Source organism: Neolamprologus multifasciatus, chromosome 13 (genome assembly GCF_963576455.1).
Source record: "Neolamprologus multifasciatus chromosome 13, fNeoMul1.2, whole genome shotgun sequence".
Taxonomy (NCBI): Eukaryota; Metazoa; Chordata; class Actinopteri; order Cichliformes; family Cichlidae; genus Neolamprologus; species Neolamprologus multifasciatus.
The window spans coordinates 20725373-20740372 of record NC_140451.1 but is presented as its reverse complement, the minus strand read 5'-3'; the positions used below and the strand labels follow the sequence as shown (position 1 = coordinate 20740372).

The window sequence follows — 15000 nt, the reverse complement described above, 5'->3', positions numbered from 1 at the left end:
CACTCTCTTTGTCCACATAATTTTGATAGCTATTTGCCCACTTCTAAGAAGGCGGAAGATCTGAGAGGCACGGTAATGCTGGAAGAACACTGTGTTCCTGCCTGCGGCCTCTTAGGTGGTGCCAGGAGATACCAGCCATACGGTTCCTGTTGACTTGCTTCACAGAGCTTTGGCCTAATTTTTCAAACCCCCCAAAAATTAAGAATACCAATATCCCACTATGAACCTTTCACTAAAGGATAGTGAACCTTTCACTAAAGGACAGCCCTGTTTTCTAAAGATAGAAAACAGGGCTGTCCTGTGGTGCTCCTACTAGTCCATGACTATGTTTTCATCCTACACCTTAGTCTGATCCAGAGGACTGGGTATAACCAACATTTCAAGATATGTAGATAAATATCTACTGTATAGCTCTGTTAATAATTCAGCTTTATGGCAGGAGTTAGAAAGTAAATCAATTTTTTTTTCAAGAATCTTTCCCTAAAATAATGTTTTTTTTTTAAGTCTTATATAAGAGTGAGTTCCTTATTTGTGTTATCAGGCACAACATTATGTTGTACTATGAGGGAAGACAGGAGCAAGGTTAATATAGCAAAATCTTTCTTCTGAACCTACAGTAAGAACAAAGCATTGAACAAAAGCAGTGTCTCATGTGAGCTCTGGCTCATAATGTCTTTTGCACAACTAACATTAGGCAACAATTTGTCCACCACAGAGGACAATCCCAGGGTAGGTTGCTGTCAAAACAGCATTTATCTCACTGGTTGTGTGATGCAATCACAAAGGCCTAGAGGCCACAGCCGTCCTTCATACTTCACATCTGCCTTATTCTCACCAACAGCTCTTCAGACAAATGGGTGGTGCAAATATCTGCACAGTAGAATCATGGGCATCTTTGTGCGTGGAGTTCTATCAGTGCACTACATCTGAGTCCTTCTGACTCCGTTTTTAAGCATAATACACTGTGTTGACAAATCTGGCACCTTTCTGCATGTGCGAAGAGTTGTTCCTCTAATCCAATCATGGATTAGTCAGGTACATGGTGTGTAAAGTACTGCTGTCCTGCTGTAGCAGGTGTGTTGTCTAAATTTCATTCAGTTTTTTTCCACATCACAGGCCTGACTTATCCAAATGACAGCTTATACAGGGGTTAGCTCAAATGAAACAAGATTTATTAAGCGGTCTAAACCCAGATTCTGTTGTGGCAGATCACCAAACCAAGAAGGTACTGGATGCATTTTATGACCCCAGTCAGCCAGAAGAAGGGACATCATGGTATCTCTTTTTAGAAATTCAATTCAATTCAAAGACACATTCCTGCCATACTGAATGTCTGAACTCATAAACAATTTAACAATTACAACACCACATAGAACAATAGTAGAGAAAACTCTTAGCACCCTGTCACCTAAACTAAAATGTGTGTAACATGCATACTGTCCAGGTGGCAATAAAAACTCATTCAAAACGCATTCAAAGGCCACAATCTAACATGTTAATATAACAGCTCAGACATGTTGCCACGTGATAAACCTTTGGATCAAAAAAGACTAGACAAAGAAAAGTTAAAAAGACTTTTCCTTGAAGCACAAACCTTGCTTTCATTCTAAAGACGGAATTAAATCTTACTTCAAGTAAAAAAAAGTTGCCAACAAAAAAAACAAAACAAAAAAAAAGGTTGACTTTTAGTGATTTTCTTTCATGGACCTTCCTATCAGTGTTTTACAGACACAGGTGGACACTTCCATTCACCCCCCTCCTCTTTTTCAGTCTTCTTATTTTCCCACTGTTTGTGTTCCTTGGATATATTCATTGTATCTCGATCAGCTCTTAAATACAAACTTGTAATATTTACACATACAGTGGGGCAAAAAAGTATTTAGTCAGCCACCGATTGTGCAAGTTCCCCCACTTAAAATGATGACAGAGGTCAGTAATTTGCACCAGAGGTACACTTCAACTGTGAGAGACAGAATGTGAAAAAAAAATCCATGAATTCACATGGTAGGATTTGTAAAGAATTTATTCGTAAATCAGGGTGGAAAATAAGTATTTGGTCACCTCAAACAAGGAAATTCCCTGGCTCTCACAGACCTGTAACGTCTTCTGTAAGAAGCTTTTCTGTCCCCCACTCGTTACCTGTATGAATGGCACCTGTTTGACCTCATCATCTGTATAAAAGACACCTGTCCACAGCCTCAACCAGTCAGACTCCAAACTCCGCCATGGCCAAGACCAAAGAGCTTTCGAAGGACACCAGGAAAAGAATTGTAGACCTGCACCAGACTGGGAAGAGTGAATCTACAATAGGCAAGCAGCTTGGTGTGAAAAAATCAACTGTGGGAGCAATCATCAGAAAATGGAAGACATACAAGACCACTGATAATCTCCCTCGATCTGGGGCTCCACGCAAGATCTCATCCCGTGGGGTCAAAATGATCATGAGAACGGTGAGCAAAGATCCCAGAACCACACGGGGGGACCTGGTGAATGACCTGCAGAGAGCTGGGACCAAAGTAACAAAGGTCACCATCAGTAACACACTACAACGGCAGGGAATCAAATCCCGCAGTGCCAGACGTGTTCCGCTGCTGAAGCCAGTGCATGTCCAGGCCCGTCTGAAGTTTGCCAGAGAGCACATGGATGATACAGCAGAGGATTGGGAGAATGTCATGTGGTCAGATGAAACCAAAGTAGAACTTTTTGGTATAAACTCAACTCGTCGTGTTTGGAGGAAGAAGAATACTGAGTTGCATCCCAAGAACACCATACCTACTGTGAAGCATGGGGGTGGAAACATCATGCTATGGGGCTGTTTTTCTGCCAAGGGGACAGGACGACTGATCCGTGTTAAGGACAGAATGAATGGGGCCAAGTATCGTGAGATTTTGAGCCAAAACCTCCTTCCATCAGTGAGAACTTTGAAGATGAAACGAGGCTGGGTCTTCCAACATGACAATGATCCAAAACACACCGCCCGGGCAACAAAGGAGTGGCTCCGTAAGAAGCATTTGAAAGTCCTGGAGTGGCCTAGCCAGTCTCCAGACCTCAACCCCATAGAAAATCTGTGGCGGGAGTTGAAAGTCCGTGTTGCTCGGCGACAGCCCCAAAACATCACTGCTCTTGAGAAGATCTGCATGGAGGAATGGGCCAAAATACCAGCTACTGTGTGTGCAAACCTGGTAAAGACCTATAGTAAACGTTTGACCTCTGTTATTGCCAACAAAGGTTATGTTACAAAGTATTGAGTTGTATTTTTGCTATTGACCAAATACTTATTTTCCACCCTGATTTACGAATAAATTCTTTACAAATCCTACCATGTGAATTCATGGATTTTTTTTTCACATTCTGTCTCTCACAGTTGAAGTGTACCTCTGGTGCAAATTACTGACCTCTGTCATCATTTTAAGTGGGGGAACTTGCACAATCGGTGGCTGACTAAATACTTTTTTGCCCCACTGTACATATTTAATTTTTAAAAATTTTTTAATCTATTTTTTATAAGGCACCCAGACACAATAGTGACAACATCACAGTAGTGGTTAGCAGTGTATCTGTATAGTTAATTTTATTTATATAGTGCCAAATCACAACAAAGGTCGCCTCAATGCACTTTAAACTTATAATAGTCTTAATTTCATGATATGAATACTTCATGTACCACTCTACTATGTCAGTGAGAAGATAAAAAAAAAACTGCTTTTCAGGAGGCTTCAGTGAATTATATCTTTGGACATTCAATGTACTGAATAGTGTACTAAGAGGAGACTTGTATTAACTTCATTTGTCATAGAGCTTTAATTAACTACACCACTGAAATGCATGCTGGGTAATGCTAGCTAGCCAAGCAGATCTAATGCTACCCGAGTAAAGACTGATAGAGGATGGAAAAAAAAAGAGACCAAAGATGGTCCAGAATATTTTGCTGCCAAAAGATGAGCTGTGTTTTCTAACCACAGAATCATTTGTGCCACAAACTTTAGAAAAATAAGTCCAAATGGAGTTCGTTATAAAGTTGCACTTCAAAGCTCTGCTGTGGAAACATTAACACCAGTGAACCATACACTAAGTCTGCAGCAGAAAAACATGGCATTAAGGAAAACAGAAAATCATAACAAGCAGCCTGTTAGGTACTAATCTTACATTAAAGTTTATATTTTATATAGTCCTGACAGAAAAACAAATATAAGCCATTATAAATCTAAAATGAAATAACCACTTATGGAAATTATTACTAGTAGTAATAATACTACAATTCATAAAGTGAACAAGAAAAAAATATAAACAAAAGAAAACAAACCAAAAAAACTAACAAACCCCAAAACCCAGCGTGATACAAAGATCATATCACATCATATTATCTCAATTTAGCTCTAACAAGCCACTAGCATCTAATGCTTCCCTGAACCTCATCTATGTGGTAGTCGACATGGCAAGTCATGGCTCAAGTAGCTGGAGCCTCGAAGACTGGTTGGGCTGTCGACTTACCCCGTGGGTGTAGTGAACATGCTTGCCTTCTACTGACTCACACAGCCCTAGACTTAACGTGTGCTGCAGGTGTAACGAGTAAAAAGACAAACTGTGGTGCACACACGCTGCCAGTAGCCAGTGGCACATCCTTTTTTAAGTAGTCTAATTCTCCAGACTTCTTCAAGGATATCCTAAAGTTCTTCTTTGGTGTTGGCTGCCTCTTGTTTTATTTTCAGTTTCAAATATGTTGAGGTCCAAGCTCTGGAGAGGCCAAGCCATGACTGATGATGTTCCACTGTGTGTTTTTCTATCCAGGTATGCTTTTACTGCATTGGCAATGTGTTTGGGATCATTGTCATGCTGAAAAATGAAGCTGTTGCCAGTCAGATGCTTTTGGTATTGCACGATGGATGAAAATCCAACAATACTTTTCTGCATTCATAATTCCATCAATCTTGAAAAAATCCCCAATGCCACTGTCTGAAATGCAGCTCACAACTGTGACGGAGTCTCCCCTGTCTTTTATAGATAGCTGCAGACACTCGCTGCTGACATTCTCCATACATTTTGACAACAATGAACAAAAAATTTGAAATTTGGATTTGTCACTCCATAAGACTAGTGACCTCTGATTTTCAGTCCACTTCATGTGTTCTCCTCTGTTTTCTGTCTTTAAGAATGCCTTCTTGACAGCCACCCTTCCACTAAGACCATTTCTGATGAGGCTTTGGCAAACAGTAGATGGACCAATTGAAGGCCCGAAGTATCACTCAGGTCATGTGTCAGGCCTTTGCTGAATTTGTTCCTATTTTTCAAAGACATGACTTCCAGATACTACCCATCTCCTGTGGATAGTTTTTATGCCTGCCACTTCTCTTATCCTCCACTTGTCCAGTGCTCTTAAACTTTTAAGGGCACACTGCACACCATGCTGAATTTCTGACTAATGGTCCTTCACAAACTTTTTCATTCAAAAATAAATGTTTATGTCTGTCAAATGGTGTCACCTTTACTATATTTCATAGATTCAAGAGAAGAAATGGGAACTTGAAGCGTTTTTGTGAGATGCTGCTAGTAACAAAGTGGTTAAACATGCAATTTAAAATACATTTTTATTAAGTTGTCTGTTATATGTAGATATTTTTTTAAAAAAATGATCTCTTTAAGTATTTTATTGTTGTTTTTAAATTACTGAGTGATTTATTGTCAAAATGGTCTAAAAATGGTCAGGTATAAGGACTTGGACTGAAAAAGACTGAAAAGCAGCCAATGTTAAAATAAAAACTTTCAAAAGACCCTCAGAAAGCCTGGAGAACTACTGCTCAAGACCACTAAAAACTACCAGCACCTGCCTGTGCAGTAGATGAACCTATGGTATAAATGTGAAAATCCTAGGTGATTTTCAGAAAACCTGACCTCTGACCTTGAGGTGGAGATCAACGGGACTCAAACTTGTCTGAGATTTCAGTGGCAGCACCTATGGTATGAGTTTGAAAATTCCAGGTGATTTCTTGAGTTATCCCATCATAAGATTTTCAGAAAACTTGGCCCCTGTCCTTGAGGTCAGAGATCACTGAGATTTGAATTACCGCATTAACAAACTTGGGTGTCTACGCCTTCTGGCCTGCGTGTGACGACAGTACCCCATCAGCCTTTGATGGCTGACGGAAAAAAAGCACAAGAAAGTCTGGCTCCTTAGAAGCAAAACATAATGAAAAGATTGGTGGTTCAAGACATTTGCACGGTACTGAATATTGTAATAACAGTACAACATAGAGCCCCGATAATCAGTGACATACATTATGATGTAATAAAAAAAAATTAATTAAAAAAAACAAACAGAAAATGAATAAATGAATAAATGAAACTCACTAAAAACATATATCTCTAGAATTTATTCAAAACCTTTATAGCATTTAATGTGCAACTTGTCTGTTCAAGTGAAGAGACATGAAGAGGACGTTACCAAAAGATACCAGAACAACTGCTTCTAATGATCCGAGAAGGGAATTTCTCTCTTTTACATGTGATACTGAATAAAGACCTTTCTACAAAGCTGTGCCAAGCATGGCTATCTAAAAAACGCAACACAATCAACCCACAACTGACAGCTTCTCAGCATCTCTGTAAAGTGTTGTCAGAATGGATCTTGAGCTCAAAAGCATTCTTAGCACTTACCAGCTTTTAGGCTTCTCATACTCCAAACCAGAGAGAAACCAAAGAGGAAAAATAAAGCTGAGCACACATAGCACAAAAGGGTCAACAATGCACACACATAATAAATAAAACATTCCTTCATATACCGCTGGTGCTGATGTCCAAAGCACTTTCACCAACTCAACCAAATCCAGCACTACACCAAAATCAACAGCACACAAAATCATCCCAGTTCAAACTTCTGCGGTCCCCGGGGAAACATTTCCAGCAAGCTTGCTGTAGTATCACTGCTGGTTTGCTAATACCCCTGGATAAACAAGTTGCTACCTCTCTAAGCCAAAACAGTTAAAATTGGTGAACCAGACCGCTAATGTGAAAATAATAACAATGAAAACATCAGATAAAACATAGCTGTGGAGCTCAGTGAGACTGAACCATTTCATATGATATACTAATTACAGGGTTCCAATAAATTTGAATGACTTGTATTGTGAGTCAAAGTCAAAAAGAAGAAAAGAAGAAACAAGAAAGCCAACATGGACAGTGCAAACAATATTTTGATTATGATCTGAGAGCCAGAAGCATTTTGTCTTGTTTTTACAGTTTTAGGAAGTGGCGTGCAATGCAAGAAGGCCAAGAAAGACAAGAAAATAATTCAAACACAAGTAACTTAAGGAGCTTATTCATATACCATATACCTGACTACATTCAAGAGTAATAGAGAAATCTATAGCAAATAAAGAAGAACAAAGGGAATAGAGAAATAGCAAGACGAGAACTATTACAGTTCTAGTACAATTTAACTTTTGGTGAAATACTAATTAGCAATGGGCATATCATTACTTAATAACAGGATAATTCTACATGTATAGTTAATAACACTAAGCACACAAAAGATTAAAGATAAAATACGAACGAATCATCAGTTTAACATTTCATGGCTATTTTCAAGTTTCAGAGTACAACTCTCTGTTGGAGTTTTCTGTATTTGCAGGATGTTTTTCTTGCTTCATGGATGATGTTAACCTGATCAATAAGCTACTTGATTTTGTTTCTGATTTATCTGGGATTTGCCACCCCTCCAATGTTTCTCACATTACAGTTTCTGTGTATAGTATTAAAATCTATGCATTGTTACATAACATTAAAATAAACATGCACCACAAATCTTACTGAGCATACAAAACTGATATGTCTCTGGTCCACTGTTGGATGGAAATGTATAAGTGGACAAACTGCCTCACTTCACTGCTACGGGTCCACTAATAAAGGTCATATTGCTCTGGAAGTGTCAGGTCAGCTTTGTATCTCCAAGTGCCTCTTGGTACATGGCTAATCTTGAACTTCTATTTAAATACACAAAATGGAAGATGTGGGTCACAGTGCTCGAGTGCAATTGTGAAGATAGCTACACTGAGTTGTGGGCCTACCGTGAAAGTATAGACCATCTGCTTCTCCCGGTCCACAGGTTTGAGGAGCCTCAGGTAGCGGATTATCCCAGTTGGGGTCAGGCTGAAGATCATGGTGTAGTCATCCAGGGTAATCGTCACCATGGGGTCTTTTGTCTTCCGAAAGAAAGATATACAAAAAAAGAAACATGTTGCCATGGTGACATGACTGTTTCATAATTTATTTTTCCAAGGCCGCAGCTGTGGAGCTGAGAAACCTATCAAATGGTACATTTTGATCTGCCAAAGAGTTGGAAAAAGTAATCTGTTGGCAGGTCACCCATCTTTCTAGAGAAAATAGAGAAGAAGGCAATGAGCCATAAACCAATGTCTTTTTAACATGAATGAAACACTCAAAGAACCCCACATCTTTATGAATGTGACTTTATCAAGAAAGCAATAGAAAGGTGTCTTTACTAATTACTACACCTGTTCCTTCAGGGGGAAAAAATTAAGCAGGCAGGATATGGGGTTTTCAGCTTTTGGTTTAAGGTTTCCAGATGAAAACAAAAAGCTTGAGAAACATTTTGAAAAAGAGCCATTTTGATAACGATGCGTCATCACTGCTGTGTTAATACAACTGTGGTCCACTGCTGCAAGTCGGCTTCGATTCACATCCATCAATGAGTCCTCTTAAGAGAGTTTGGTAAACATCGGGACTGGGCGGCTTATTGATTTTGTTATCTCTGTTTCCACTTTGATGTGTTAATCTTCTGCAAAGACTTGCTATGTATTGAAAGATGAACTAAAGGTAGTAATCATTTGTTTTAGCTGTGTGTCACTGTGCGAGTCTAACAGTGCAGTGAGTGAGTTAGTGTTCTCCACTGAGGTGGATGCACACACGCACGCACACTTTGTAAGCTGTTAAAGAAACGGTTAACACCCCACACGGAAGAATCAATTTGTAAAGTTTTGATTTTAGAAATGCAGAAACAGCAATCTGCACCTTAAAAAAGACACTCCAATCAAAGCAAAACACTCCAAACACACACTCCAATTCCAGTACAAAAGTCAGTACACAGCTTGATTGATGTACAACACACCGATCATTACAGGAGACCCGATTACCATTTAATTGATCATTTGTGCAATTCTGCAGTAAAAAGAAGAGGAAATAGTTGGAGTTTTTTTCAAATCCAAAGCAGGGTTATTAAGTTGGTAATTAGATGCTGAGAATGTCTCCAGCAGTGATGAGTGCTCTGAATGTATTCTTACTTTTTCACACTGTGATGCATGCATTAAAAGTAGGTATGTCCCAAATCAGTTTTGGTAAAAGGGAAACAGCAGTACTGATCTGTATCGGCTACATGAAGTGAAGTTTAAATGAATGAGATTCGCATTGACATTGTGCCAGATCAGGTAAAGCGAGTGGGCAAATAAATACAACTAAAAGGAATGCATTTAACCTTTTGTTTGAAGTGGAAATCAAGCAAGGAAATGTTAACAAAGATATATACATGTATTTCTAAATCTTTTGGCCATCATATCACATTAGAAAGAAACCAGCTGAAGCCATGTTGCAGGTTTAAAGCAAAACTATTAAGCCAAATCTCTGAATTCAATTTCCTTTACTAATAACAGAGGCCCAGCACAGGCCCACTTTAAGTTATTAAGTGTACACACTGCAGCTGCATAATGCAGGAAAACATAAATATTGGATTAAACTCAGCATCAAAAGCTAGTCAATCTTTAAAATGATTTGCAAAGATTAGAGCACAAAACTGGATCAGGACATCCCTTTATAACATTGTGTGGGTTTGAGTGCGTGTGTGAGTTTGTGCGTGCCACAGCATTTAAAATCAGCCCTTTTACCTACAGGTGTAACACCAGGAGCCAGCTGTAACAACAAAACAAATATAGCGGGACAATGACTCATGCACATGTTCTTTTCTGTGAGTACGCGATACAAGCACATGAATAAATGTGGCTCTGTGCTCAATATTTAATCAATGCACTACAAGTACTTTGTGTTTGTATGCACACATGCATGGATGGGCATCTTTAAAGAGTGAGCGACAGTGAGCTTAGGCTGATAAAGCCTCTCTTTCTCTCTGTACCTCCTCAATGTCATTATCCAAAGCGACGATTCCCAGGGGGGCGGTAAGGTTGGCACTGGCTGAGATAGTCGTACCAACTGGGGAGGACTCACTCACATAACCCTGATAGGTAGCAAACTGGAAATACGGTGCCTGGTTGTTCTGATCCAAGATTTCAACGATGACTTTAGCATATGCTGGGAGGGGATGACCATTATCCTGTTCAGCCTTGGGAGAGGGAAAAGAAAGAACAAGGGTGAAAGTCACTCTGTGGAAAATACCATATCAACACGACTACTCTGCTGGAAAGTTATGCTGTTCCAACTCTGATGCAGGCACAGAAATAGAAAGGCATAATTTCTCTGAGTGTCATTTCAATTTTAAAAAAGCTATATTGACTAAATTTAATCAGGGCTCCATTTAGGATTAGAACTTAGTAATTACCGGGGCATTTAACAGAAATACCATCCTTTGTAGGAGAGGGACTGCAATTAGTGGCACTCCTTTGCTGTCAAATCAGTGACCAGTGATAGAAGGAGGCTCTTGGGAATATTACGAGCTGATTCAATGCCAAAATTAACCACTTCACTATTAACAAGGCTCATACCAAATCTGTTTGCATTGCTGAAGGTGAAAAATCCCTGTTTTTCTGTAAAGGTTCTCTGTCTTCTGAATCAACCACAGAGCAATCTGATATAATAAAATCCCCATTTACAGCTCATCTATTCAGCATGTCAATATCCTCAACCAAAAACAGACATGCAGCACTCAGCTATGGAACAGAGCTTAGAGAAATGTTCTGTTACAAGACCACTGAAAGAGTGAAAATTACATTGCTCAATCAGGTATCAGTCCATTTGTGAAAAAAACAAGTTTCTTGAAAAATCTAGTTCCCATTACATAAAATCAATATGTCCTCTTAAGCTATTAAAATGTTTACAAACTAAAACTGGAAAGATAAATCCAGAGCTGTAAAATCTCCAAGAAATGCACAAGTGAAACATGAACCTGCATCCAAAATCAGTTTGCATGTGTGCCATGTACAGAGAAACACACAGCAAACTAGAGGAATCCATAACAATCACAACAATGTAAACAATCCTTCCACTTCATTTTGCTGCACAGCTGGTGGGTGACATGGCCACTTTAGTAACATAGTACATTTCCATAATTCAGTATGTTGTCTCAGCTATTCAAACTGCACAAAACTTAATGAAGCTGAACTTACACTAGAGTCGAATCTGACACTGCCACATCCCAGTAAGAGGAAACTTAATGAATGCGGTCTGGTCAGGCTGTCACTACAATCTTTCGCCTCCTAAGTACATATGTCACTTTTGCCACCCACACTGGGATGCTTCAGAAACATTAAGGCTTTGAAAATACAGAAGGAGTGGGGGACTAAGGGAACATCAGTTCAGGCCATGACCTGGAACTAATTCAGCACATTAGCTCAATTTCACTGGGCTTGTGTTGCAGAGTGCCAATTGTAAGAAATGTAAGCGCTTGTACTGCAAAATTGTAAACTGCAGGTTCCCCATGACTTCATGTTTACTGCCTTATGTGTATAGCTTACTATGGGGAAAAGACAAAAACACTTGTAGCATAATTCAGTTGAGCTTCCCTCCAGCTGAGATTCATACCTGTTATTGTTTCAATCACAATCTCATGTCAGATTCTCTTCCCCAAGCATCTTCTACTTATCCCCTTATCAAAGTGATAATAAGAACACCAGCACTATACTGACCCAGAGATCCAATCTGCTCACACAAACGCCTGAGGGAAAAAACAAAAATGCTGTCATTGACAGCCATAACATACACTTCACATACAGTGTTCCCTCATGATTTAGCTCTTTAGCAGTGTCCCTATTTCAGGAAGCCAGTGCTAAATGTCCTGCTCTCCACCGCTACAACCCACATGCCTGCAGGAGCTACAAAATTCACTGTTTTTCACTCGATTTTGATTCCAGTGTCCTGATTCCCTCATCCTGAGAGGGCCATTTCTTCATTCTCTTACTTTCACTAAGCCATCACGTCTGCCTTTGACATTTGGCTTAATCTCACCGCAGTCACCTTAGTAGATGTACCTAAGTCAACATCAATGATGACTTTTAAAACACAGAGCACATGTTGTCTAAAATAGGCTCCTGCTTATTTAACTGTTACCTTACCTAAAGCATTAACTATGCAGAACCTTCAAGGCACAAAAGTCAAATTCTTACTCACCTGCTCCTTTGAATCCTAGAATAATCATTCCTTGCCCTGTACATGAATCAGGTAGATGAGGCTCCATCTACCATCTTCCAGACACATCTCCCTCTCTATCTCTCTTGGTCTTTTCCTCCTTCCCCTCTGAACCATCTCCTTTCCTCAAGCAATGCACAATCATCCCAAAGACATGCAGAAAGCTTCTCATATGATCAGCCTCCCTTCCTCTTGTGGAAATCTTCCTCTCATCTCTTTGCTCCCCAGCTACCCCAGTAAATAGCACGTTACACACTGCTCAGAGGTGTCTAGAGGTTAGTGATGGGTAGATGGAAAGTTCATCTGCACTGCTGCACCAACAGCACATAGGCAATTCCTGACTATGCTCTAAATTAAGATTCATGAAGGCACAGCAGCCTGTCCTGCTAAGTCCATAAATCATAACATATTTTTCACCCCCATCTCCTAAGGAGCTAAAGATAAGGTTAATGGCCTTCAGGACAGAGGTTATCTGGGTAGAACAGGTAAGGGTGCACGCTAAAGTTTTTAAGAGATGAGTCAAACTTAATCTTGCAAAAGCCCATTAAAAATAGAAGAGAATTGAAATCTTGAATAAAGTAGTGTTGTTTGCCTAATGTGAAGGAAGGAGAGAAATCAATATTTTACCTTTAGCTGATGAAACAGACAATGAGGCTCTATCACTGTAAATGTTTTAACAATCCTTGTAGGACTGCGCATGTCTAATAGTTGACACTAATTTACTGCAAATTTTTGCAAATGCAATTTGTCATAATTACTAACATTACACTGCACTGTTACATGAATGTAATGAACAGGCTTTGTATTGTATTTCTCAAGAACTGTGTAGGTGTAGGGCAGATTGAAACAATTCAACCATTGAGGAATGAATAAGTCAAATATGCTTTTATACTTTACCTTGATGACTAATGTGAACTTTTGATACAAGTCCCGGCTGATTGGCTGCAGGACGCGCATTTCTGCAGTGGTTTTGTTCAAAGAGAAATATGCTGCATATGTGTTTGGTTCACCTGCAATATAAAATAAGAACATTTATGGTAGAATCAACCCCAGAAGAAATATAAAAAAGGAAAATCATGGCATCAGCTCAGCCAAAGACATTAAAAGTGTAAAAATCAATGAAAATACGTGATGAACCTACCAACTAGGATGTAGTAGAGAATGCTTGGTCTGGCACTTGGTGGCTGTATATTTCTGTCCATGTCCACAGCACGGATCGGAGGGGTAACATTCAGTGGGTTCAGTTTGTTCTGCAACAAGGGGTGGCTGAGTCAACAATACAGCAACATAATCAAAATGCAAATTGATTAATTTCCTCTAGATCTCACTGTTGCACGGATCACCTAAAATAACTGACTGCATTTTTATGCAGAGCAAAAAAAAAAAAACCCCGGAAACTGTTCTGCAATAGAAAATTCCTCTTAAAAAAAAGATCTGCCCCAGAAAGTTTTCTGTGTGCTCTATATCAATATTTTGGTTGCTGTATAATCTTATGTGATGTTTTGCACAGTCCTCGCAACTCTGCTCTTCCACATAAAAACAGCATTCTCCAGAGAAGCTACTCTACGCTTTCAGCCCAGCCCATTAAAGTGCTTTCTGCCTTAAAGTAGAGCCGCTGTGATTAGACGTCGCCTCAGTTCCACCTGTTTATGCACTATAGCACTTATTAATGTTAACTGATAGGAGAACTGCTGTTATTGTGCAGTGCGGTGCCTTGCTGGCTTTTCTTTTGCGCCTCTAGTGAATAACACTACAAATGTAGAAAGCTACAGCCATGTGTTCCTTCCCCACATTTTGATAGTATCAACTCTTCTTCTCACCTTTAGAAAAAGTATATAACCTGCTGGCTATATACTTCAGTAAGCTTGTTGGTAAGCACAATAACATAATGATAAGAATAAGGAAAACAATGAACCAAAGCTTATAGATTTCTTATTTCCATGTATACAAATGTACCTGATAGTGTTGGACATAAAAGACAATCTGCCAGTGGTGCTTTAGGATAATATCCCCCGCTTATGCACACTCATACATCATCAGCACTAACTACCTTGGCTTTACCTTTATGCATTTGCATCAACATATGGTTAAGTGGGAATATGTTTAGCACATCACATTTAAGAATACCTTTCCTCATGCAAAACGCCTCCATATGGCTGACACAGTATGTGCGTGTATGCTAAGGGGCCACTGCTAAACTTCCTTAGTGTAGATAGGCACATGGCTAACAGCTCACTGGAAGAAGAATCCCTCCCTGAGGGGGTATATTTATATCCATCAGCTCTGGAGTAATCCTTACACCCCTCCCCAACCAACCCTCTCGCTTTTACAATGTCTGGAGGTGCGCTAAATCAAATCCCCCTAGCTCTGCACAATGATGATTAGCTATAATACCCTCCTTCAGCAGTCATTATCCAGGGGACTCCAGAGCCCACATTATATCCCCCCAGGGCAAAAAATAAATACAGATCAACTTAATAATGTCTGTCTAGCTATTGTGATTAATTACAATACACTCATCAATTATGAGAAGACAATTCTCCCAGTGGGCAGACATGTTAGTGTTACACTGCAAAATTCCCCCCAAAAAATAAAAAAAAGAAAGAGGAAAAAAAACCCCAAACAATCAGAGACCAAATC

At 39.5% G+C, this 15000-nt stretch overlaps 1 protein-coding gene across 1 annotated transcript in view; it reads right to left on the bottom strand.

The window, feature by feature from the left end:
* Positions 1-15000, bottom strand: part of LOC146505497 (protocadherin-15-like) — a 174783-nt gene that overhangs the window by 88026 nt on the left and 71757 nt on the right. The window contains exons 10-13 of the mRNA XM_085181679.1: positions 13502-13610; positions 13258-13370; positions 10136-10342; positions 8061-8195 (exon numbers count right to left, since the gene is read on the bottom strand). Of these exons, the coding sequence (XP_085037805.1) occupies positions 8061-8195; positions 10136-10342; positions 13258-13370; positions 13502-13610 (564 nt within the window). The remainder of the gene's footprint in view (positions 1-8060; positions 8196-10135; positions 10343-13257; positions 13371-13501; positions 13611-15000) is intronic.